This window comes from Panulirus ornatus, chromosome 3, assembly GCF_036320965.1.
Source record: "Panulirus ornatus isolate Po-2019 chromosome 3, ASM3632096v1, whole genome shotgun sequence".
NCBI lineage: Eukaryota > Metazoa > Arthropoda > Malacostraca > Decapoda > Palinuridae > Panulirus > Panulirus ornatus.
Genome location: NC_092226.1, coordinates 29,486,914 through 29,512,443, shown reverse-complemented (window position 1 = coordinate 29,512,443; position 25,530 = coordinate 29,486,914). Strand labels below are relative to the sequence as shown.

At 40.8% G+C, this 25,530-nt stretch overlaps 1 protein-coding gene across 1 annotated transcript in view; it reads left to right on the top strand.

Moving 5' to 3' along the window:
• The window catches only part of LOC139761823 (ras GTPase-activating protein 3-like), a 165,459-nt gene that overhangs the window by 76,749 nt on the left and 63,180 nt on the right, over positions 1 to 25,530 (top strand). The window contains exons 4-5 of the mRNA XM_071686327.1: positions 6,926 to 7,050; positions 22,194 to 22,312. Of these exons, the coding sequence (XP_071542428.1) occupies positions 6,926 to 7,050; positions 22,194 to 22,312 (244 nt within the window). The remainder of the gene's footprint in view (positions 1 to 6,925; positions 7,051 to 22,193; positions 22,313 to 25,530) is intronic.

Genomic DNA, 25,530 nt, shown 5'->3' with positions numbered 1-25,530 from the left:
CAGGCACTGAACTACAGACTAGTGTCACTAATGAGCATGGTGTATAAGGTTCTGGAAAAGAATATTAGAAAGCAAGTGGATGACTTTTTGTTGTGGAGAAATTACCTAAGTGAGAAATAGTCTTTCTTTCAAACTATTTGCCATTTCCCGCATTAGCGAGGTAGCGTTTAGAACAGAGGACTGGGCCTTTGAGGGAATACCCTCACCTGGCCCAATTCTCTGTTCCTTCTTTTGGAAAATTAAAAAAAAACGGATTTAAGAAAAGGAGGTCTTGTGTAACAAACCTTTTACAGTTTTAAGAGAGAGTGAACCCAGTCTTAGACAAGAGAGAAAGCTGGGTGGAATGTTTGCATCTAGACTGCCAGAAAGCATTTGATGCTGTTCCGTATGGGAGGCTGATTAAGAAGCTTAGTCACTAGGCAGGAGTAAGGGGGAAACTCCTTCAATGGACAGAAGATTATCTCAAATGAATGTAATAGAGGACACATGTTACAGGAGCCTTTTCCAAATGGACAGAGGTGACCTGCAGAGTGCCATCAAGTTTAGTTCTGGGATGATCACCCCTCTTGATCTTTGTAAATGATTTGCTGGAAGTTTCTGACTCCAACCTGAAAATGTTTCCAAGTGATGCAAAAGTCATGAGGGAAGTGCTACATGGTTGATGAAATTCAACCCAAGCAAATGTAAAGTAATGAGGATGGGACATAGTGAAAGAAGGTCTCAATATGACCAGCAAGAAGCAAGCTCAAGGATTCTGTGTACGAGAAGGATTTGGGAGTTAACATTAGCTCCAATCTGTTACTAGAGTTTGACATTAGGAGAACAGTAAAGGAGACAGATAGTCTTCTGTCAGTTATCAGAATAGCTTTCAAGTGTATGGGTAAGGAAATATTTATCAAGCTTTTCATATCCTACATAAAACCAGAACTAGAATATGCTTCTCAAGTTCAGTAACCAAGTAAAAAAGCACAAAGAGGGAATAAAGAACATTCAGGGTAGGGCAACAAAGAAGTTACCAGAATTAAGAGAGCTAACTTATAGGGAAAGGACAAAGGCTTTGAATTTGCTTACCATGGAAAATAACAACCTTTAATGTCTCAGAATATATTGATGATTCCAGCAGTGAGCAGTTCTTCAGGAGATGAGGGATGGAGCAACTACAGGACATAACATGAATTAAGCAAGAAACACATTGAAAAGATGAAAAGAATGTAAAGAAGTACTTTTATAAGAGTGGTGGATGAATGGAGTAGAATAATTGATATGGTTAATTAAGAAACATACATAAATTTATGAAATTTTCCCTCAACCCTGCTGAAGCTAATAACCTTGCTCTTATTCACATTTACTATTGACTTTCTCCTTTCACACACTTTTCCAAACTCAGTCATCAACTGCAGTTTCTCACTCAAATCAGCCACCTTGCTGTATCTTCAGCAAACAACAACTGATTCATTTCCCAGGCCCTCTCATCTCTAGCATTCTGCATACTCGCCCCTCTCTCCAAAACTCTTGCATTTGCCTCTCTGACCATCCCATACCACCCCATCCAGAAACAAATTAAACACCCCTGCCACAGACCGACCTTCACTGGGAGCCAATCACTCTCCTCTCTTCCTGCTCATACACATGCCTTGCACCCATGATAAAAATTTCTCACTGCTTCTAGCAGCTTACCTCCCACACCATATACTCTTATGACTTTCCACAAAGCATCTATCCACCCTGTCATATGGCTCCTCCAGATGTATAAATGCCACGTACGGATCCATCTGTTTTTCTTCAGTATTTCTCGCACACATACTTCAAAGCAAACACCTGACCCACATATCCTTTACCACTACTGAAACCACACTGCTCGTCCCCACTCTGATACTCTACATGCCTTCACCCTCTCAATCAATACCCTTCCATGCAATTTCCAAGGAATACTCAACAAACTTATGCCTCTGTAGTTTGAACACTCACCTTTATCCCCTTTGCCTTTGTGCATTGGCACTTTACATGCATTCCACCAATCCTTAGGCACTTCACCATGGTCCATACATACATTGAATATCCTTAACAACCAATTAACAACACAGTCACCCCCTTTCTTAATTCAATTGCAGTACCATCCAAACCCATTGCCTTGCCAGATTTTATCTTCCACAAGGCTTTCACCACCTCTTCTCTCTTCTCCAAACCATTCCCTCTGCCTTTCTCACTTTGCACACCATCCGTAACAAAACTCCCTACATCTGCCACTGTCATCAAACACATCCAATAAACCTTCAAAATACTCGCTCCATCTCCTCCTCCCTTCATCACTACATGTAATCACTTCCCCCTTTCCCCCTTCACCGATGTTATCATTTGTTCTTGTCTTATGCACATTATTTGCCTCCTTCCAAAACATCGTTTTATTCTCCCTAATGTTTATTGAAATTTACACCCTCATTTACCCTCTTTTTCAACTCTTCTACCTTCCTCTTGACCTTCTGCTGCTTTCTCCTATACATCTCCCGGTCATTTGCACTCCTTCCCTGCAAGTATTGTCTAAACGCCTCTCTTTTTTCTTTTACTAACATCTTTCCTTCTTCATCCCACTACTCGCTACCCTTTCTAATTTGCCCACCTCCCACCTTTCTTGTGCCACATGCATCTCTTGCACTAGCCATCATGGATTCCATAAATACTTCCCATTCCTCACCCACTCCTCTCATGTTATTTGCTCTCACCATTTGCCATTCTACACTCATCTCTCATGGTACTTCCTCTCACAAGTCTCCTTTCCAAGCTCACATACTCTCACAACACCACTCTCTTCTCCCCAACATTCTCACTTCTTTTATGAAAACCTCTACAAATCATCACCTTTGCCTCCACAAGATAGTGATCAGACACCTCTCCAGCTGCCCCTCTCAGCACATTTATATCCAAAAATCTCTCTTTTACTCACCTATTCATTAACACATAATCTGGTAATGCCCTTTGATCCTCTCTCTTACTCACATGCGTATAGTTATGTATATCTTTTTTTAGCCCAGGTATTCCAACCACCAGTCTTTTTTCAACACACAAATCCACAAGCTCTTCATCATTTCCATTCACAACACTGAGTACCCAGTGTACACCAATTATGCCCTCAACTGCCACATTACTCACCTTCGCATTTCAATCACCCATCTCTAATATGTGGTCTCATGCACCACTTCTGCTGACACACACACCCAGCTGCTCCCAAAACGCTTGCCTCATAAGATATTTCTTCTCATGACCAGGTGCTTAAGCACCAATGATCCCCCATCACTTTCCATTCACTGTCAGTTTTACCCAAATCAATCTAGAATTTACTTCCTTACACTCTATCACACACTCCCACAACTCCTGCTTTAGGAGTAGTACTACTCCTTCCGTGGCTCTTGTCCTCTCACCAAACCCTGACTTTATTCCTAAGTCGTTTCTAAACCATTCTTCCCCTTTACCCTTGAGCTTCATTTCACTCAGAGCCAGAATGTTCAGGTTTCTTTCCTCAAACATACTACCTGTCTCTCCTTTCTTCTCATCTTAGTTACATCCACACACATTCAGACACCCCAGTCTGAGCCTTCAAGGAGGATGAGCACTCCTGCTTAACTCCTTCTTCTGTTTCCTCCTTTAGAGGGAGTACATGGGAAGTATTCCTTTTCCCCTATCCTGGATGTGGGTAGAGAGCTATAATTTTGGTGCATTACACATGACAACTAGAGACTGAGAGTGAACAAACTTGGCCTTATTGTTTATTTTCCTGGCTCTACCTCGCTGAAGTAGGGAGTAGCAATGCTGCTTCCTGTGGGGTGGGGTAGCACCAGGAATGTGTAAATATTTATTTATTTTTATTTTGCTTTGTCGCTGTCTCCCGCGTTAGCGAGGTAGCGCAAGGAAACAAACGAAAGAATGGCCCAATCCACCCACATACACATGTATATACATACACGTCCACACAAGCAAATATACATACCTATACATCTCAACATATACATGTATATACACACACAGACATATACATATATGCACGTGTACATAATTCATACTGTCTGCCTTTATTCATTCCCATCGCCACCCCGACACACATGTAATAACAACCCCCTACCCCCTCATGTGTGCGAGGTAGTGCTAGGAAAAGACAAAAAAGACCCCATTCATTCACACTCAGTCTCTAGCTGTCATGTAATAATGCACCGAAACCACAGCTCCCTTTCCACATCCAGGCCCCACACAACTTTCCATGGTTTACCCCAGATGCTTCACATGCCCTGGTTCAGTCCAATGACAGCACGTTGGCCCAGGTATACCACATCGTTCCAGTTCACTCTATTCCTTGCATGCCTTTCACCCTCTTGCATGTTCAGGCCCCTGATCACTCAAAATCTTTTTCACTCCATCTTTCCACCTCCAATTTGGTCTCCCACTTCTCCTGGATAGAGTTAAAAAGAGGTACCTAGCAGAACCCCAACAACGCATATGGGAATGCCCTGCAGAAACTTACAGAGGTCCCTTGTTAGCAGCAGGGGTTCATCCCTGGAGACTACATGGTTAGCAAAACCACAGTTGGTGAAGTACTTGGCTTATTGGAAATGGGATGTTCAGGTAGTGACCCTTGAGAGATCTTCTTTAGATCTTGTTATGATTGCTTCAGAATTGAAAAATCAGTATTTCATACTTTAAAAACATAAACATCCCTAGGGATAGGGGAGAAAGAATACTTCCCACGTATTCCCTGCGTGTCGTAGAAGGCGACTAAAAGGGGAGGGAGTGGGAGGCTGAAAATCCTCCCCTCTCGTTTTTTTTTTATTTTCCAAAAGAAGGAACAGAGAAGGGGGCCAGACAAGGATATTCCCTCAAAGGCCCAGTCCTCTGTTCTTAACACTACCTTGCTAACGCGGGAAATGGCGAATAGTATGAAAAAAAAGAAAGAAAAACATAATATATGTTTCACAAAAGTGTAGAAAAATTATATAAAAAAATTGTATAGAATAGAAATTAAGATACAATACTGTGTAGAACAGTGGCAGTGCATCTCCCTTATGCTCTGCACTTGGCCTCTATTCTCCTACACAGCAGCCAGCCAGCAATGCTGCACAAAAGGCTGTCTCATTTTTCTCTATGGTTCACATTGTTTACTCAATGATAACACCAAAATACCTCCTAACATGTTGCAAGGCAATCAAATAAGTCCACCATTTGCTCAAGAGACATCACTTTCCTTGCCATCCTCAGGGTAGCACAACTCTCATCACAGGCTTTATGCACGTATGCCAAAGTAACAAACAAGATTATTTATGGAGTTTCTCAATTGTCAAGTCACAGTAATATAGAACTTGCCACCATAGCACAGGGAATGATGCTTGGGTGATTCGGTGATCTCATTCATACGTTGCTGTGTGCATCTTCATGCCACCACTATTCTGAATCCCAACAGGCTTGGCTAGAAGTAGCTGCAAATTACTGCATTACTCACCCATCAGGCAGAAAAAAAATACCAATGATTTTCAGAACTGTATGACATGGTTGGTAAAATGGTATCCGTTACCTGAGTGTGAATACTTGAAACCATGGTTGAAACTACCACAGTATGCAAGGGACCTTTGTACTTTTGTAACAGTATAGAAAAGTGTTTGTTGAGCTCCACAGCCCTCTTAGAACAATATCCCAATCTAAGAGGTTCCTTAAATAGGCTAGAGTGGAGACCACATTTCTATCTTTGGGGGCAAAGGCATTGGAGACAGACTAGGATGTAAGGATATTTTTGGGAGTGTTTCCGCTATAGAAAGTCTTGAGGTATAAGGGATAAAAAGTTGACCTCCAGAATACTGTGTTTGTGGTAACCACACATGCTTTCAAGATATTTGTTTGAAAGACAGAAGAATATCCTTCCAGCTGAGAATAATGGTGACATTTTTGGCAAATTGGCTATCCAGTATATGCTAGAGATTTGGAATTAAGGTGGATGCTCACTTTTGCCATGAATCTCACTCTTTCATGCCCCAAAGCTAAACTGATAAGAAACAAGAGCTTATGGGGTAAAACTTTAGTATGAAAACAGGATAAGAAGATATCAGATTAAAGAAAAAGGAATACATTAGTTTGTTATTTGTGGGAAAAGAAGATTACTTCCATTTACCAGTTGAATTAGTTTTTGAAGTGTGAATTTGTTGAATGTTGAAGGCTTAGGTAGTAGTGCTATTCTGTAGATATTGAACTGAGAGGCAAGAAAGGGAAGACACATGCCCTCTGAATGGTGACTTTCAGATTTGTTTCTACAAACTATTGAAAAGCCTTCTATCTGCTTGTAGAAGATTTGAGAAGTTGAGTGAATTTTTGTTACTGGCATTTGTATAAAAAAAGAGAGGTTCCATGCTTATAAATCCTAGTGTTTATAACAGTAGATAGAGGAGAAAAACACACAGTAATATGTGCCCTTGGTCAGGCTCAGTGTTACATCCATCAGGACCGTAAGCAAGTGCTCTTCCAAATGGCCATTCTGGATTGGGCCAGATACACAGATGGAAACTGAAAACACAGACCAAAAGCTGTTGCTGAAGTAAAGGTAAAGCAGAGAATGAATGGTTTAGCTGTGTTTACTATGTCTAGATTTAAGTTCATGTCATGTCTTTTTCTTTCAGATGAGATGGTGACAAGCATTGGTTCACAACACATTTTTGTTTTTGAGGACAGATAGTTGGATTACTAACATTTTGATATTGCGATTTGGCTTGTAACTCTCATAAAAGAGCTGGTTAGTCTTATTTCCTTAAGTCTCTGGCCAACTCTTGTTAAGAAGAAACCGTTGTTTTGCTTGGGAGGATGCCTCTCTATTATTATAGGGGACTACATAAACAAGCATCACATATCAGTTCAGTTTTATCATTTTAGAATGATTAATTCATTTGATAATTTTCAGGTGGAACCCCCTTGTGTGTAATACCGGTGGACGAAATTCTTGCTGTAGAAAGAGTCCAGGAGTCCTCATTCAAAATCAAAAATATGTTCCAATTAGTTCAGCCGGATAGGACGCTTTATATTCAGGTAATAGTTTTGAAGTTCATGTTGTTCATTTATAGTTGATATATATAGTAGAATCTCCATCTGTAGATATGGAATAATAGTAAAAGCAGAATGATGAAATAACTTGCTGTCTATATTGGTGTGATTGGTTTTTGCTAGTTCATTTCAGTATCATAAAAGTATTGTGAATAGATTAATTAGTTCTATCATCGGTTGTCTTATATTCTTTCCCTTCCTTATTCAGAGCATGGTAATACATCCATAGCATCCTCAGACTCACTTGTTATTCATTGTTTTTACACCTTTTAAGTTCTGAAGATCAGTTACCAAAGTTCAGAATACATGTGCATTGGGTTGGTTATTACATTTATAGATCATATTCCATTAAAGATGTACTCTCATTGAAAATAAGGTTGTTTTATGCATAATACTCCTCAGGGAAGTAGTTGCAAGGCATAGAAAATAGGGAAGGTAAAAGTAAGGAGAAACTTTGAAGAGATAAAGAAATGTAAATGTCCAGGAAATTAGCAGTGAGTGGAAGATCATAGATATGGCAGTTACTTATGTTATTTCTTCTTTTACTTCTTATTTCATGACAGGGTGAGAATTGTGCAGTCATGGGACATGTCTCTAAAACATTCTTTTGTATCATAGAGTCATTTAAACTTATATACTTTATTTTATTTATTTATTAATTTTGCTTTATCGCTGTCTCCCATGTTTGCGAGGTAGCACAAGGAAACAGACGAAAGAAATGGCCCAACCCACCCCCCATACACATGTATATACATACACGTCCACACACGCAAATATACATACCTATACAACTCAATGTATACATATATATACACACAGACACATACATATATACCCATGCACACAATTCACACTGTCTGCCTTTATTGATTCCCATCGCCACCTCGCCACACATGGAATACCATCCCCCTCCCCCCTCATGTGTGTGAGGTAGCACTAGGAAAAGACAACATAGGCCCCATTCGTTCACATTCACTCTCTAGCTGTTATGCAATAATGCCCGAAACCACAGCTCCCTTTCCACATCCAGACCCCACACAACTTTCCATGGTTTACCCCAGACGCTTCACATGCCCTGATTCAATCCACTGACAGCACGTCAACCCCGGTATACCACATCGATCCAATTCACTCTATTCCTTGCCCACCTTTCACCCTCCTGCATGTTCAGGCCCCGATCACACAAAATCTTTTTCACTCCATCTTTCCACCTCCAATTTGGTCTCCCACTTCTCCTCGTTCCCTCCACCTCCGACCGACACATATATCCTCTTGGTCAATCTTTCCTCACTCATTCTCTCCATGTGCCCAAACTATTTCAAAACACCCTCTTCTGCTCTCTCAACCACGTTCTTCTTATTTCCACACATCTCTCTTACCCTTACATTACTTACTCGATCAAACCACCTCACACCACACATTGTCCTCAAACATCTCATTTTCAGCACATCCACCCTCCTGCGCACAACTTTATCCATAGCCCAAGCCTCGCAACCATACAACATTGTTGGAACCACTATTCCTTCAAACATACCCATTTTTGCTTTCCGAGATAATGTTCTTGACTTCCAAACATTCTTCAAGGCTCCCAGGATTTTCGCCCCCTCCCCCACCCTATGATTCACTTCCGCTTCCATGGTTCCATCCGCTGCCAGATCCTCTCCCAGATATCTAAAACACTTCACTTCCTTTAGTTTTTCTCCATTCAAACTTACCTCCCAATTGACTTGACCCTCAACCCTACTATACCTAATAACCTTGCTCTTATTCACATTTACTCTTAACTTTCTTCTTTCACACACTTTACCAAACTCAGTCACCAGCTTCTGCAGTTTCTCACATGAATCAGCCACCAGCGCTGTATCTTCAGCGAACAACAACTGACTCACTTCCCAAGCTCTCTCATCCACAACAGACTTCATACTTGCCCCTCTTTCCAAAACTCTTACATTCACCTCCATAACAACCCCATCCATAAACAAATTAAACAACCATGGCGACATCACACACCCCTGCCGCAAACCTACATTCACTGAGAACCAAATCACTTTCCTCTCTTCCTACACGTACACATGCCTTACATCCTCGATAAAAACTTTTCACTGCTTCTAGCAACTTGCCTCCCACACCATATATTCTTAATACCTTCCACAGAGCATCTCTATCAACTCTTATCATATGCCTTCTCCAGATCCATAAATGCTACATACAAATCCATTTGCTTTTCTAAGTATTTTTCACTTACATTCTTCAACGCAAACACCTGATCCACACATCCTCTACCACTTCTGAATCCACACTGCTCGGTACATGCCTTCACCCTCTCAATCAATACCCTCCCATATAATTTACCAGGAATACTCAACAAACTTATACCTCTGTAATTTGAGCACTCACTCTTATCCCCTTTGCCTTTATACAATGGCACTATACACGCATTCCGCCAATCCTCAGGCACCTCACCATGAGTCATACATACATTAAATAACCTTACCAACCAGTCAACAATACAGTCACCCCCTTTTTTAATAGATTCCACTGCAGTACCATCCAAACCTGCTGCCTTGCCGGCTTTCATCTTCCGCAAAGCTTTTACTACCTCTTCTCTGTTTACCAAATCATTTTCCCTAACCCTCTCACTTTGCACACCACCTTGACCAAAACACCCTATATCTGCCACTCTATCATCAAACACATTCAACAGACCTTCGAAATACTCACTCCATCTCCTTCTCACATCACCACTACTTGTTATCACCTCCCCATTAGCGCCCTTCACTGAAGTTCCCATCTGCTCCCTTGTCTTACGCACTTTATTTACCTCCTTCCAAAACATCTTTTTATTCTCCCTAAAATTTAATGATACTCTCTCACCCCAACTCTCATTTGCCCTCTTTTTCACCTCTTGCACCTTTCTCTTGACCTCCTTTCTCTTTCTTTTATACATCTCCCACTCAATTGCATTTTTTCCCTGCAAAAATCGTCCAAATGCCTCTCTCTTCTCTTTCACTAATAGTCTTACTTCTTCATCCCACCACTCACTACCCTTTCTAATCAACCCACCTCCCACGCTTCTCATGCCACAAACATCTTTTGTGCAATCCATCACTGATTCCCTAAATACATCCCATTCCTCCCCCACTCCCCTTACTTCCATTGTTCTCACCTTTTTCCATTCTGTACTCAGTCTCTCCTTGTACTTCCTCACACAAGTCTCCTTCCCAAGCTCACTTATTCTCACCACCCTCTTCACCCCAACATTCACTCTTCTTTTCTGAAAACCCATACAAATCTTCACCTTAGCCTCCACAAGATAATGATCAGACATCCCTCCAGTTGCACCTCTCAGCACATTAACATCCAAAAGTCTCTCTCGCACGCCTGTCAATTAACACGTAATCCAATAACGCTCTCTGGCCATCTCTCCTACTTACATACGTATACTTATGTATATCTCGCTTTTTAAACCAGGTATACCCAATCACCAGTCCTTTTTCAGCACATAAATCTACAAGCTCTTCACCATTTCCATTTACAACACTGAACACCCCATGTATACCAATTATTCCCTCAACTGCCACATTACTCATCTTTGCATTCAAATCACCCATAACTATAACCCGGTTTCGTGCATCAAAACCACTAACACACTCATTCAGCTGCTCCCAAAACACTTGCCTCTCATGATCTTTCTTCTCATGCCCAGGTGCATATGCACCAATAATCACCCATCTCTCTCCGTCAACTTTCAGTTTTACCCATATTAATCGAGAATTTACTTTCTTACATTCTATCACATACTCCCACAACTGTTTCAGGAGTACTGCTACTCCTTCCCTTGCTCTTGTCCTCTCACTAACCCCTGACTTTACTCCCAAGACATTCCCAAACCACTCTTCGATTTACCCTTGAGCTTCGTTTCACTCAGAGCCAAAACATGCAGGTACCTTTCCTCAAACATACTACCTATCTCTCCTTTTTTCACATCTTGGTTACATCTACACACATTTAGACATCCCAATCTGAGTCTACAAGGAGGATGAGCACTTTATAATCATACTTAACCACTGTTTTCCACATCAGCGAGGTAGCGCAAGGAAACAGATGAAGAATGGCCCAACCACTCATATACACATATACATACATATGCATGTCATTGTATACATATACATATATATATATATATATATATATATATATATATATATATATATATATATATATATATATATCCCTGGGGATAGGGGATTAAGAATACTTCCCACGTATTCCCTGCGTGTCGTAGAAGGCGACTAAAAGGGGAGGGAGCGGGGGGCTGGAAATCCTCCCCTCTCGTTTTTTTTTTGTTTATTTTCCAAAAGAAGGAACAGAGGGGGCCAGTTGAGGATATTCCAAAAAAGGCCCAGTCCTCTGTTCTTCGCGCTACCTCGCTAACGCGGGAAATGGCGAATAGTTTAAAAAAAATATATATATATATATATATATATATATATATATATATATATATATATATTTTTTTTTTTTTTTTTTTTGCTTTGTCGCTGTCTCCCGTGTTTGCGAGGTAGCGCAAGGAAACAGACGAAAGAAATGGCCCAACCCACCCCCATACACATGTATATACATACGTCCACACACGCAAATATACATACCTACACATCTTTCCATGGTGTACCCCAGACGCTTCACATGCCCTGATTCAATCCACTGACAGCACGTCAACCCCGGTATACCACATCGATCCAATTCACTCTATTCCTTGCCCTCCTTTCACCCTCCTGCATGTTCAGGCCCCGATCACACAAAATCTTTTTCACTCCATCTTTCCACCTCCAATTTGGTCTCCCACTTCTCCTCGTTTCCTCCACCTCCGACACATATATCCTCTTGGTCAATCTTTCCTCACTCATTCTCTCCATGTGCCCAAACCATTTCAAAACACCCTCTTCTGCTCTCTCAACCACGCTCTTTTTATTTCCACACATCTCTCTTACCCTTACGTTACTTACTCGATCAAACCACCTCACACCACACATTGTCCTCAAACATCTCATTTCCAGCACATCCATCCTCCTGCGCACAACTCTATCCATAGCCCACGCCTCGCAACCATACAACATTGTTAGAACCACTATTCCTTCAAACATACCCATTTTTGCTTTCCGAGATAATGTTCTCGACTTCCACACATTCTTCAAGGCTCCAGATTTTCGCCCCCTCCCCCACCCTATGATCCACTTCCGCTTCCATGGTTCCATCCGCTGCCAGATCCACTCCCAGATATCTAAAACACTTCACTTCCTCCAGTTTTTCTCCATTCAAACTCACCTCCCAATTGAATTGACCCTCAACCCTACTGTACCTAATAACCTTGCTCTTATTCACATTTACTCTTAACTTTCTTCTTTCAAACACTTTACCAAACTCAGTCACCAGCTTCTGCAGTTTCTCACATGAATCAGCCACCAGCGCTGTATCATCAGCGAACAACAACTGACTCACTTACCAAGCTCTCTCATCCCCAACAGACTTCATACTTGCCCCTCTTTCCAAAACTCTTGCATATATATATATATATATATATATATATATATATATATATATATATATATATATATATATATATATATTATCCCTGGGGATAGGGGAGAAAGAACACTTCCCACGTATTCCCTGCTTGTCGTAGAAGGCGACTAAAAGGGAAGGGAGTGAGGGGCTGGAAATCCTCCCCTCAATTTTTTTTTTTCTTTTTTTTTTTTTTTTTTAAATTTTCCAAAAGAAGGAACAGAGAACGGGGCCAGGTGAGGATATTCCCTAAAAGGCCCAGTCCTCTGTTCTTAACGCTACCTCGCTAATGCGGGAAATGGCGAATAGTATGAAAGAAAGAAAAGAAATATATATATAGGGTGTTTTGGTCGAGGTGGTGTGCAAAGTGAGAGGGTTAGGGAAAATGATTTGGTAAACAGAGAAGAGGTAGTAAAAGCTTTGCGGAAGATGAAAGCCGGCAAGGCAGCAGGTTTGGATGGTATTGCAGTGGAATTTATTAAAAAAGGGGGTGACTGTATTGTTGACTGGTTGGTAAGGTTATTTAATGTATGTATGACTCATGGTGAGGTGCCTGAGGATTGGCGGAATGCGTGCATAGTGCCATTGTACAAAGGCAAAGGGGATAAGAGTGAGTGCTCAAATTACAGAGGTATAAGTTTGTTGAGTATTCCTGGTAAATTATATGGGAGGGTATTGATCGAGAGGGTGAAGGCATGTACAGAGCATCAGATTGGGGAAGAGCAGTGCGGTTTCAGAAGTGGTAGAGGATGTGTGGATCAGGTGTTTGCTTTGAAGAATGTATGTGAGAAATACTTAGAAAAGCAAATGGATTTGTATGTAGCATTTATGGATCTGGAGAAGGCATATGCTAGAGTTGATAGAGATGCTCTGTGGAAGGTATTAAGAATATATGGTGTGGGAGGCAAGTTGTTAGAAGCAGTGAAAAGTTTTTATCGAGGATGCAAGGCATGTGTACGTGTAGGAAGAGAGGAAAGTGATTGGTTCTCAGTGAATGTAGGTTTGCGGCACGGGGTGTGTGATGTCTCCATGGTTGTTTAATTTGTTTATGGATGGGGTTGTAAGGGAGGTGAATGCAAGAGTTCTGGAAAGAGGGGCAAGTATGAAGTCTGTTGGGGATGAGAGAGCTTGGGAAGTGAGTCAGTTGTTGTTCGCTGATGATACAGCGCTGGTGGCTGATTCATGTGAGAAACTGCAGAAGCTGGTGACTGAGTTTGGTAAAGTGTGTGAAGAAGAAAGTTGAGAGTAAATGTGAATAAGAGCAAGGTTATTAGGTACAGTAGGGGTGAGGGTCAAGTCAATTGGGAGGTGAGTTTGAATGGAGAAAAACTGGAGGAAGTGAAGTGTTTTAGATATCTGGGAGTGGATCTGTCAGCGGATGGAACCATGGAAGCGGAAGTGGATCATAGGGTGGGGGAGGGGGCGAAAATTTTGGGAGCCTTGAAAAATGTGTGGAAGTCGAGAGCATTATCTCGGAAAGCGAAAAATGGGTATGTTTGAAGGGAATAGTGGTTCCAACAATGTTGTATGGTTGCGAGGCGTGGGCTATGGATAGAGATGTGCGCAGGAGGATGGATGTGCTGGAAATGAGATGTTTGAGGACAATGTGTGGTGTGAGGTGGTTTGATCGAGTAAGTAACGTAAGGGTAAGAGAGATGTGTGGAAATAAAAAGAGCGTGGTTGAGAGAGCAGAAGAGGGTGTTTTGAAATGGTTTGGGCACATGGAGAGAATGAGTGAGGAGAGATTGACCAAGAGGATATATGTGTCGGAGGTGGAGGGAACGAGGAGAAGAGGGAGACCAAATTGGAGGTGGAAAGATGGAGTGAAAAAGATTTTGTGTGATCGGGGCCTGAACATGCAGGAGGGTGAAAGGAGGGCAAGGAATAGAGTGAATTGGAGTCATGTGGTATACAGGGGTTGACGTGCTGTCAGTGGATTGAATCAAGGCATGTGAAGCGTCTGGGGTAAACCATGGAAAGCTGTGTAGGTATGTATATTTGCGTGTGTGGACGTGTGTATGTACATGTGTATGGGGGGGGGTTGGGCCATTTCTTTCGTCTGTTTCCTTGCGCTACCTCGCAAACGCGGGAGACAGCGACAAAGTATAAAAAAAAAAAAAAAAAAAAAAAAAAAAAAATATATATATATATATATATATATATATATATATATATATATTTTTATATATATATATATATATATATATATATATAAGAATGAGTGCTCAAATTTCAGAGGTATAAGTTTGTTGAGTATTCCTGGTAAATTATATGGGAGGGTATTGATTGAGAGGGTGAAGGCATGTACAGAGCATCAGATTGGGGAAGAGCAGTGTGGTTTCAGAAGTGGTAGAGGATGCGTGGATCAGGTGTTTGCTTTGAAGAATGTATGTGAGAAATACTTAGAAAAGCAAATGGATTTGTATGTAGCATTTATGGATCTGGAGAAGGCATATGCTAGAGTTGATAGAGATGCTCTGTGGAAGGGATTAAGAATATATGGTGTGGGAGGCAAGTTGTTAGAAGCAGTGAAAAGTTTTTATCGAGGATGCAAGGCATGTGTACGTGGAAGAAGAGAGGAAAGTGATTGGTTCTCAGTGAATGTAGGTTTGCGGCACGGGTGTGTGATGTCTCCATGGTTGTTTAATTTGTTTATGGATGGGGTTGTTAGGGAGGTGAATGCAAGAGTTTTGGAAAGAGGGGCAAGTATGTCATACTGTCTGCCTTATTAATTCCCCCCCGCTCCCCCCCACCATGAAATAACAACCCCCTCCCCCCACATGTGTGCGAATAGTTTCTAGGGGAAAAAAAAAACAAAGGGGGGGGGGGGGGCCCCCTTTTTCCCTCGGTCTCTAGCTGGGTAAAAAAAAGCCCAAAAACCCCAAACTCCCTTCCACATTTTAGGCCCCACACAACTTTCCATGGTTTACCCCAGAAACCCTTCACATGCCCCGTTTAATCCACTGACAGCACTCCCCCCGGTATACACATCGTTTTTAAATTTACTTATTCCTTGCCCCCCCTTTCACCCTCCTGCATGTTTAGGCCCCCATCACCAAAATCTTTTTCACTCCTCTTTCCACCTCCAATTTGGTCTCCCACTTCCCTCGTTCCTCCACCCCGAACATATATTCTTGGTCAATCTTTCCCCATCATTCTCTCCATGTGACCAAACCATTTTTAAAACACCCTCTTTGCTTCTCAACCACACCTTTTTAAAAAAACATCTTCTGCTTTCAACCAGCTCTTTTTATTTCACCATCTCTCTTTTCCCTTTCATTACTTACTCAATCAAACCACCTCCCCACATTTTTCCTCAAACATCTCTTTCCCGCACATCCACCCCCTTTGCACAAATCTGTCTACAGCCCAACCTTTCAACCATAACATTGTTTGGGGAAACCCTATTTTCCCTTTAAAAATACCAATTTTTTCTTTTGAATAAAATTTCACTTCCACACATTTTTCAAGCTCCCAGAAATTTTCCCCCCCCCCCACCCCATGATTCCTTCCGCTTCCAGGTTCCATCCCTCCCAATCACTCCCAGATATCTAAAACACTTCACTTCTCCGCTTTTCTCCATTCAAAACTTACCTTCCAATTGATTGCCTCAACCCTATTTTACCTAATAACCCTTTCTCTTATTCATATTCATCTCAGCTTTCTTTTTCACACCTTTACCCAAAATCAGTTCCAGCTTCGCGTTTCTCACATGAATCACCACCGCGCTGTTCATCACGAACAACAACTGACTCACTTCCAAGCTCTCTCATCCCCAAAAAGACTCATACTTGCCCTCTTTCCAAAACTCTTGATTTCCCTCCCAACAACCCCATCCTTTAAAAAAATTAAACAAACCCTGGAGACTCACGCACCCCTGCCCCAAACCCAAAATTCACTGAGAACCCAACACTTTCCCCTCTTCCCACACGTACACTCTTTTCATCCTCGAAAAAAATTTTCACTGTTCTAACAACTTGCCTCCCCACCATATATTTTAATACCTTTCCCTGAGCATCTGTATCAATTCTATCGTAGCCTTTCCAGTCCAAAAGCTACATACAAACCATTTGCTTTTCTAGTATTTTCTCAATACATTTTTCAAAGCAAACACCCGATCCACACATCCTCTAAAACTTCTGAAACCACACTGCTCTTCCCCCAAACTGAGCTGGGGACATGCCTTCACCCTCTATCAATACCCTCCCTATAAATTTTCCAGGAATACTCAACAAACTTAACCTCTGTAATTTGAGCACTACTCTTATCCCCTTTGCCCTTTTTCAATGGCACTATGCCGCTTCGCCAAAACCTCAGGGACCTCACCATATATAATTAATATATTTTAAAATAAAAAAAAATTTTTATATTATATTATTTATATATATATATTTTTTTTTTTTTTGCTTTGCGCGTCTCCCGGTTGCGAGGTAGGGAAGGAACAGACGAAAGAAAGGCCCAACCCACCCCATACACATTATTACCCCATCCACACAGGAAATATACTACCTACACACTTTCCCTGGTTACCCCGAGCTTCACATGCCTGATTCAATCCACTGACAGCACTCAAAACCCCCGGGATCCCCTCGATCCCAAATTACTCATTCCTTGCCCCCTTTCACCCTCCGCATGTTTAGGCCCCGTCACCAAAATTTTTTCAAAATCCATTTTCCACCTCCAAATTTGGGCTCCCATTTCCTCGTTCCCCCCACCCCCGAACTATATCCTCTTGGTCAATCTTTCCTACTCATTCTCTCCCTGTGCCCAAAACCCTTTCAAAAAAACCCTCTTCTGCTCTCTCAACCACGCTCTTTTTATTTCCCCAAAATCTCTCTTACCCCTTTCATTACTTACTCAAACAAACCGCCTCACACCCCACTTGTCCTCAAACATCTCATTTCCAGCACATCCACCCCCTTGCGCACAACTCTATCCAAAGCCCACGCCTGCAACCATACAACATTTTTGGAACCACTATTCCTTCAACATACCCTTTTTGCTTTCCGAATAATGTTCCGACTTCCCCACATTCTTCAAGGCTCCCAGGATTTTTGCCCCCTCCCCCCCCTATGATTCCTCCGCTTCCCTGGTTCCATCCCCTGCCAATCCACTCCCCGATATCTAAAACACTTTACCTTTCCCCCAGTTTTTCTCCATTCAAACTTACCTCCCAATTGACTTGACCCTCAACCCTACTGTACCAATAACCTTGCTCTTTTTACATTTTCTCTTAATTTCTCTTTCACACACTTTACCAAAATCATTTACCACTTCGCATTTCTCACATGAATCAGCCCCCAGCGTGTATCATCACGAACAACAACTGACTCACTTCCCCAACTCTCTCATCCCCAACAGACTTCATTCTTGCCCCTCTTTCCAAAAATCTTGCATTCACCTCCCTAACAACCCCATCCAAAAAAATTAAACAAATGGAGACATCACAAAAACCCCTTGCCGAAAACCCTACATTCACTGAGAACCAATCCTTTCTTCTTTCCTACACGTACACATCCCTTACCCCTGAAAAAAAAACTTTTCACTGCTTCTAACAACTTGCCCCCCACACCAAATATTTTTAAATCCCTTCCACGAGCACTCTATAACTCTATCAAATGCCTTCCCCAGATCCATAAATGCTACAACAAACCCCATTTGTTTTTAAGTATTTCTCACATACTTCTTCAAAGCAAACACCTGATCCACCATCCTTCCCACTTCTAAAACCACCTGCTCTTCCCCAATCGATAATATATAATACCCTGGGGATAGGGGAGAAAGAATATTTCCCCGTTTTCCCCTTTTGGTGTCAAAGAAGGCGATAAAAGGGGAGGGAGCGGGGGGCTGGAAATCCTCCCCTCTCTTTTTTTTTTTAATTTTTCCCAAAAAGAAGGAACAGAAAAAGGCCAAGTGGGATTTCCCCAAGGCCAGTCCTCTGTTTTTCGAAAACTCAAAAAAGCGGGAAATGGCGAATGAAAAAAAAAAAATTTTATATATATTTTTATATTATTTTAAAATATATATTATAATATATAATTATAATATATATATTATATTTTTTTTTTTTTCTTTCTACTGTTCCCATTTCCCGTCTCACGAGGTAGCTTAAAGAACAGGGACTGGTTTGGGGGAAACACCCACCGGGCCCCCCTTCTCTGTTCCTTCCTTTGGAAAAAAAAAAAAAAAAGAAAAGGGGAAGATTTCCAGCCCCCCGCCCCCTTCCCTTTAATATATATATTTTTATAAAAATAATATATATATATAATTATTATTTTTTTTTTTTTTATATTTTGTCCGTCTCCCGCGTTTGCGAGGTGCGCAAGGAACAGACGAAAGAAAGGGCCCCAAACCCACCCCATACAACCTTGTTTCAATCCACACGCACATAAACCCCCGGTAACCAATCGCTACAATTCACTCTATTCTTTGCCCCCCTTTTCCCCCCTCCTGCATGTTCAGGCCCCGACACACAAAATCTTTTTCACTCCTTTTTTCCACCCCAATTTGGTCTCCCCTTCCCCTCTTCCCCCCCCTCGACAATATTCCTCTTGGTAAATTTTTCCCTCATCATTCTCTCCATGTGCCCCAAACCATTTCAAAACACCCTCTTCTGCTCTTCAACCACGCTCTTTTTATTTCCAACATCTCTCTTACCCTTACGTTACTTATCGATCAAACCACCTCACACCACACATTGTCCTCAAACATTCATTTCCAGCACATCCATCCCCCTGCGCACAACTCACCATAGCCACGCCTGAAACCCTAAAACATTGTTGGAACCACTTTTCCCTTCAAACATCCCCCATTTTTGCTTTCCGGAAATGTTCTCGACTTCCACAATTCTTAAAGGCTCCCAAAATTTTCACCCCCCCCCCCACCCATGATCCATTTCCCCGTTTCCCTGGTTCCATCCGCTGCCAGATCCACTCCCAGATATCTAAAACACTTCACTTTCCTCCCTTTTTCTCCATTCAAACTCACCTCCCCAAATTTAATTGACCCTCAACCCTCTGTACCTAAAAACCTTGCTCTTATTCACTTTTTCTCTTAACTTTCTTCTTTTAAACATTTACCAAATCATCACCGCTTCTGAGTTTTTCAATGAACACCCCCAGCGTGTATTTACAGCGAAAAAACTGCTCACTTTCCCAGCCCTTTTATCCCAACAACTTCATACTTGCCCCTCTTTCCAAAACCTTGCATATATATATATATTATATATTAATTTTATATATATATATATATAATATATATATATATATATTATTATCCCTGGGGATAGGGGAAAAAGAAAACTTCCCACGTATTCCCTGCTGTCGTAGAAGGCGACTAAAAGGGGAAAGGGGGTGAGGGGCTGGAAATCCTCCCTCAAATTTTTTTTTTTTTTTTTTTTTTTTTTTTTAATTTTCCAAAAGAAAAAACAGAGAAGGGGCCAGTGGGAATTCCCTAAAAGGCCCCGTCCTCTGTTCTTAACGCTACCTCGCAAGCAGGAAAAGGCGAATAGTATGAAAAAAAAAAAAAAATATATATATAATATTAAAATAAATATATATATATATATTATATATATATAAGAAGAGTGCTCAAATTTCAAGGGTATAAGTTTGTTGAGTATTCCTGGTTTAAAATTTTATGGGGGGGTATTGATTGAGAGGGTGAAGGCAGTACGAGCATCAGATTGGGGGAAAACAGTGTGGTTTCAGAAGTGGTAGAGGGGTGCGTGGATCGGTGTTTGCTTTGAAAAATGTATGTGAGAAATACTTAGAAAAAAAAATGGATTTGTATGTAGCATTTATGGATCTGGAAAGGATATGCTGAGTTAAGGGCTCTGTGGAAGGGGTTAAGAATATATGGTGTGGGAGGCAAGTTTTAGAAGCAGTGAAAAATTTTTTTCGAGGATGCAAGGCATGTTACGTGTAAGAAGAGAGGAAAGGATTGGTTCTCATGAATGAGGTTTGCGCACGGGTTGTGATTCTCCATGGTTGTTTAAATTTTTTTTGGATGGGGTTGTTTGGGAGGGGAATGCAAGAGTTTTGGAAAGAGGGGGAAGTATGAAGCTGTTGGGGGTGAGAGAGCTTGGGAAATGAGTCGTTTTTGTTCGCTGATGAACAGCGCTGGTGGGTGATTCTGTGAGAAACTACAGAAGCCCGGTGAAAGATTTGGTAAAGTGTGTGAAAGAAGAAAAAAAATTAAGAGTAAAAGTGAAAAAGAGCAAAGGTTTTTTAGGTACAGTAGGGTTGAGGGTCAAGTCAATTGGGAGGGAATTTGAATGGGGAAAAAAAGGAGGGAAATGAAGTGTTTTAGATATCTGGGATGGATCTGGGAGGGGTGGGAAAATGGAAGCGGAAAAAGGATCTAGGGTGGGGGAGGGGGCAAAAATTTTTGGAGCCCTTTAGAATGGGTGGAAGTCGAGAACATTATCTCGGAAAGCAAAAATGGGGATGTTTGAAGGAATAGTTTCCAAAATGTTGTAGGTTGCGAGGGTGGGGTATGGATAGAGTTGTGCGCAAGGATGGATTTCTGGAAATGAGATGTTGAGGACAAAGTTGGTGTGAGGTGGTTTGATCAAGTAAGTAAAGTAAGGGAAGAGGAAGTGTGGAAAAAAAAGAGCGTGGTTGAGAGACAGAAGAGGGTGTTTTGAAAAGGTTTGGTCACATGGGGAGAATGAGGAGGAAAGATTGACCCAAAAGGGTTATGTGCGGAGGTGGAGGGAAAAGAGGAGAAAAGGGGGACCAAATTGGAGGTGGAAAGATGGAGGAAAAAGATTTTGTTGATCGGGGGCCCGAACATGCAGGAGGGTGAAAGGAGGGGAAGAATAGATGAATTGGAGCATGTGGTATACGGGGTTGACGTGCTGTCAGTGGATTTAACAAGGCATGTGAAGCGTCGGGGGAAACCCTGGGAAAACGTGTAGGTATGTATATTTTCGTTTGGCTTGGGGATTACATGGTATGGGGGGGGGGGTTTGGCGCTACCTCACTAATGCGGGAGACAGCGACAAAGTATAATAAAAAAAATAAATAAATATTTATATATATATATATGTTTATACATATGTATACATACTGGTATCAGTTGTTTGGGGTGGTTCATGCACTTACATCATTTCAGTTAACATATTCACATCCTAAGCCCATGTCCAGTGTGTTACAGTGAAAACTTACCTATGAAGGTGATATAAGTGCTTACTTTTTCATTTTGTAAGCAAGGATGATTTAGAAGGTCATGCCTGCCAAAGTAGTTATGATATGTTGCCTCTGACTAGCAAAAAATTATACTTACTGCTTAAAAATATATCTCAACTTGTATAATTCACCATTTGGCTGTAGAATTTGTCATCCAGTATAATGTGTGAGCAGGTATGTGTTGTGTTTTTCTTTTCAGTTCACCACCATTTTACCTATTTAGTTTAGAGGAGGTAGTTGAATGCAAAGCTGATTTCTTCACAGAGGGATACCACCCTTCACCAATATTATTTACTTTTAATAAAATGATGGCTTTTATGTTTTGGATCTGTATAGTCTTTCTTTTAGATCCAACAGTGTAATACTCTTTATCAGGCTACGAATTGTGTAGAAGAGAAGGAGTGGCTGGATCTCCTAACTAAAGTCTGCCAGTACAATAGCCATCGATTGAAGCAATATCACCCAGGAGCTTATATAAATTCTAATTGGCTTTGGTAAGTGACAATGACCTTTTCATTTGCACTGATTACTTCTTTATGATTATTTTGATGTTTGTGGATAAAATCAGCTTTTGTAATTTTCATTAAATTCATATTGAAACCTTCTATAATTGAATTAATCAGATGTGATATTAAACTTTTTATTAACTTGGTTATCAGTAACAGTATTGAAATTTTTAGTATCCCTGAATGATGAATATGTAATTTACAAATGTACTTGTACAGTACTACTGATATTTTAGACACACACACACACACACACACACATACACATACACACGCACATACAGTCCCTCCAGGCAGGACTATCTTTTAATTCAAAATTTTTGAGAGTCTACTGCTCATGAAGCCAATTATGTGCAAGAAATGGAGGTGTGGTGTGTGAAGGGGGTCCCTGAGTGACATAAGCATTGAATGGTAAGTTTGAGTAAGCCAAATTTAGGGAGTTTGATAAGGCATGAGAGTCTAGGCTTCTAAAATTCATATCAAATGCCCTTAAGTGTTGCTACCTTCAGTGAATCACTGTTTTATTATTATTATTATGCTTTTCTTTTTCCTTTTAAGGAAATTCAGTTTTTAAGAGACTGAGACAAACATTTGGGATGTGAACAAGTGTAGCTAAGTTTTATGGTATAAATGTGCAGCCCTGACTTGACAAAAGGGAGTTATGCTTTCATTTTTACCAAAAGACAATATCATTCATTGTGAGTTAAAGGTATAAATTTTCATGATTGAGGCTATTTTGTGATCTTAAGCTTTATTACTGTTACTGTTAAAGAAGGCATAGAAATTATACTGGAAAGCTAAGGCAAGATTATCAGCAAACATTCACAAAGCCAAATATTATACAAAAGCTTTTCTTGCTTCACATTGAACTACAGCTTGGTATGGAATCAAATAAGGGAATGTACCAAGACCAGTCAATCAAAACAAAATCCACAAGGAAGAGGCTAGAGGGAGAGATGAAAAAGGAGTCATGACAGAACAGATGTTTGAAGAAGTTATGAAAAATTTAAAAAGCAAGACAAGAAGTTATCACAACTAGAGGAGTAAAAGGAATTGAGGAATCAGTTCAAGATAATAAAGGGTGTCATGAGTTGAGAGGAACCTAGGGATCTGAGAAAGATAATTCCTGGTTGTTAGGAAAAAGTTTTACGATATAAATGTTCAGCTCAGACTTGTTTTCAATGTAACCAAAAGGCATCATTCATTATGAGTTAAAGATGTAAATTTTCCTCATGATTGAGGCTATTTTGTGATAGTAGGCTTTATTACTGTTAAAGAAGGCATAGAAATTAAACTGGAAAGCTAGGGTAAGCTTATCAACAAACATTCACAAAGCCGGATATTATACAAAAGCTTTTCTTGCTTCACATTGGACTACAGTCTGGTATGGACTCAAATATGGGAATGTACCAAGACCAGTCAGTCTTATCACGATCCACAAGAAAGAGACTAGAGGGAAAGATAAAAAAGGAGTCACCAGAGAACAGATGTTTGGAGAAGGTTATGGAAAATTTTAACAAGTAGGACAAGAAGTTAACACATTTAGGGGAGTAAAAGGAACTGAGGAATCAGTTCAGTATCATAAAGGGTGTCATGAGTTGCGAGAGGAACTTAGGGATCTGTTAAAGATAGTCCCTGGGTGTTAAGAAAAATTCAGTTTACTAGAGGGGATCCAAGAAAGAAACTGAATTCATTAAAAGACAAATAAGGTCTGATTAGGGCTGCCAAGAGCTGACATGGGCCCTTGGGAATGTTTGTTTTCTGGATGGGGGACTAGGGAAGTGGACCTGAAGGCCCTACATGACAGGAAAGATGACATAATGATAAATCTCTGTAAGATTTTTGTTCATTTGCATCTTTTGGTAACTGATCAGTTACTTTATTTTTGAGTATCATCTCCCAAATTCTGGGACATCCCAGGCCTCCTGAAGGCCAGGTCACTGATGATTTTGAGCTGGTATCACCGCCTTCTTGGTGGGCTTGGGTCTGATGTTCTAGAGCTTGTTTAGTTATGGGAAAGGACAAAAACACATACAGAATCTTTTGGCAATAGTGCTATGGACACAGAGGTGTAGAAGAAGCAATTTTGGTGGCTGTTCATTTGCAGGAAAGGACTTTTACACTTACTGAATCAGATGACAGTATTGGGCAGGGAGGTGCAAAAGGAGAAGCTCAGCACTTGATCAGTGGACACAGAGTATGAAGGTTGATATACACCGGGTAAAAAAATTTGGCACACATTTGGTCAAGTTCCTTCTGTAATTATTCAACCAGCTCTTGATCTTGATGTTTTTGGAGGGTTGGCAAGACTGGCTGTGGTTGGTCCATCAGGTCTGAACACCACAGCAAATATTGCAAAACCTGAGATGAGGTTCACAGTTCATTTCTAGACTCATGGAATGTGCCACACTGTGGCATTTCAGCTAACATAGTCATTGTATTCCACAAGTATTGTGGTCTTGCCAATTGTGATGGCAGCCTCGCAGGCAAAATACAAAGCTATTGAAGCCCTCCAGAATAAGGCTTACAGCATCTGTCATATTGCCTGGCAGCTTGGCATTCACTGAAATGCAGCAGCATGATGGATTCAGTGACATGTCAAAGCAATTACTATAGACAGCATTCCCTCAGTAGTTAACAGAATGTGTTGCTAATAGCAGATGTGACACCCTTATGACATCAGGGCTACCAGCATTTAGCAGGTCAGGCAAAAATTTCTCAGTAGTTGTAGGACCATGTATCATAATGTTTCACACGTATTATGCATTGATTTCTTTGGCTACAAAGATTGGAAATAAAGTTCACTAGCCAGGAACCAGGGCATTGTGGTGAGAGGTTTTATGAAATTTACAAAAAAGGGGTAGGAACATGGGTACCTCTAGCATCAAATACAGAGGGAGTAGGAAGAAGGAAATAATGGTTTGATAGAATATATCAAAAAGGAAAGGAGCTTCAAAATGTATAGTGGCATAAGTATGGATGGTACTCCAGCCAGGCAGCATTTGCAAGTTGTAAGAGAGTATGGAACAACCATACCAGGAGAATAAGATAGGTGGAACGAAGAAAGTTTGAGAAGAATATTTTGGACAAGGTAGGAGAAAATCTGAAACTTTTCCATAAATTCATCAGTTATCAGTTAAATAGCAGCTAATCATGCAAAGGGATTCAGAGGGTAGAATTGTTGAGGATGATATAAGGATATATAA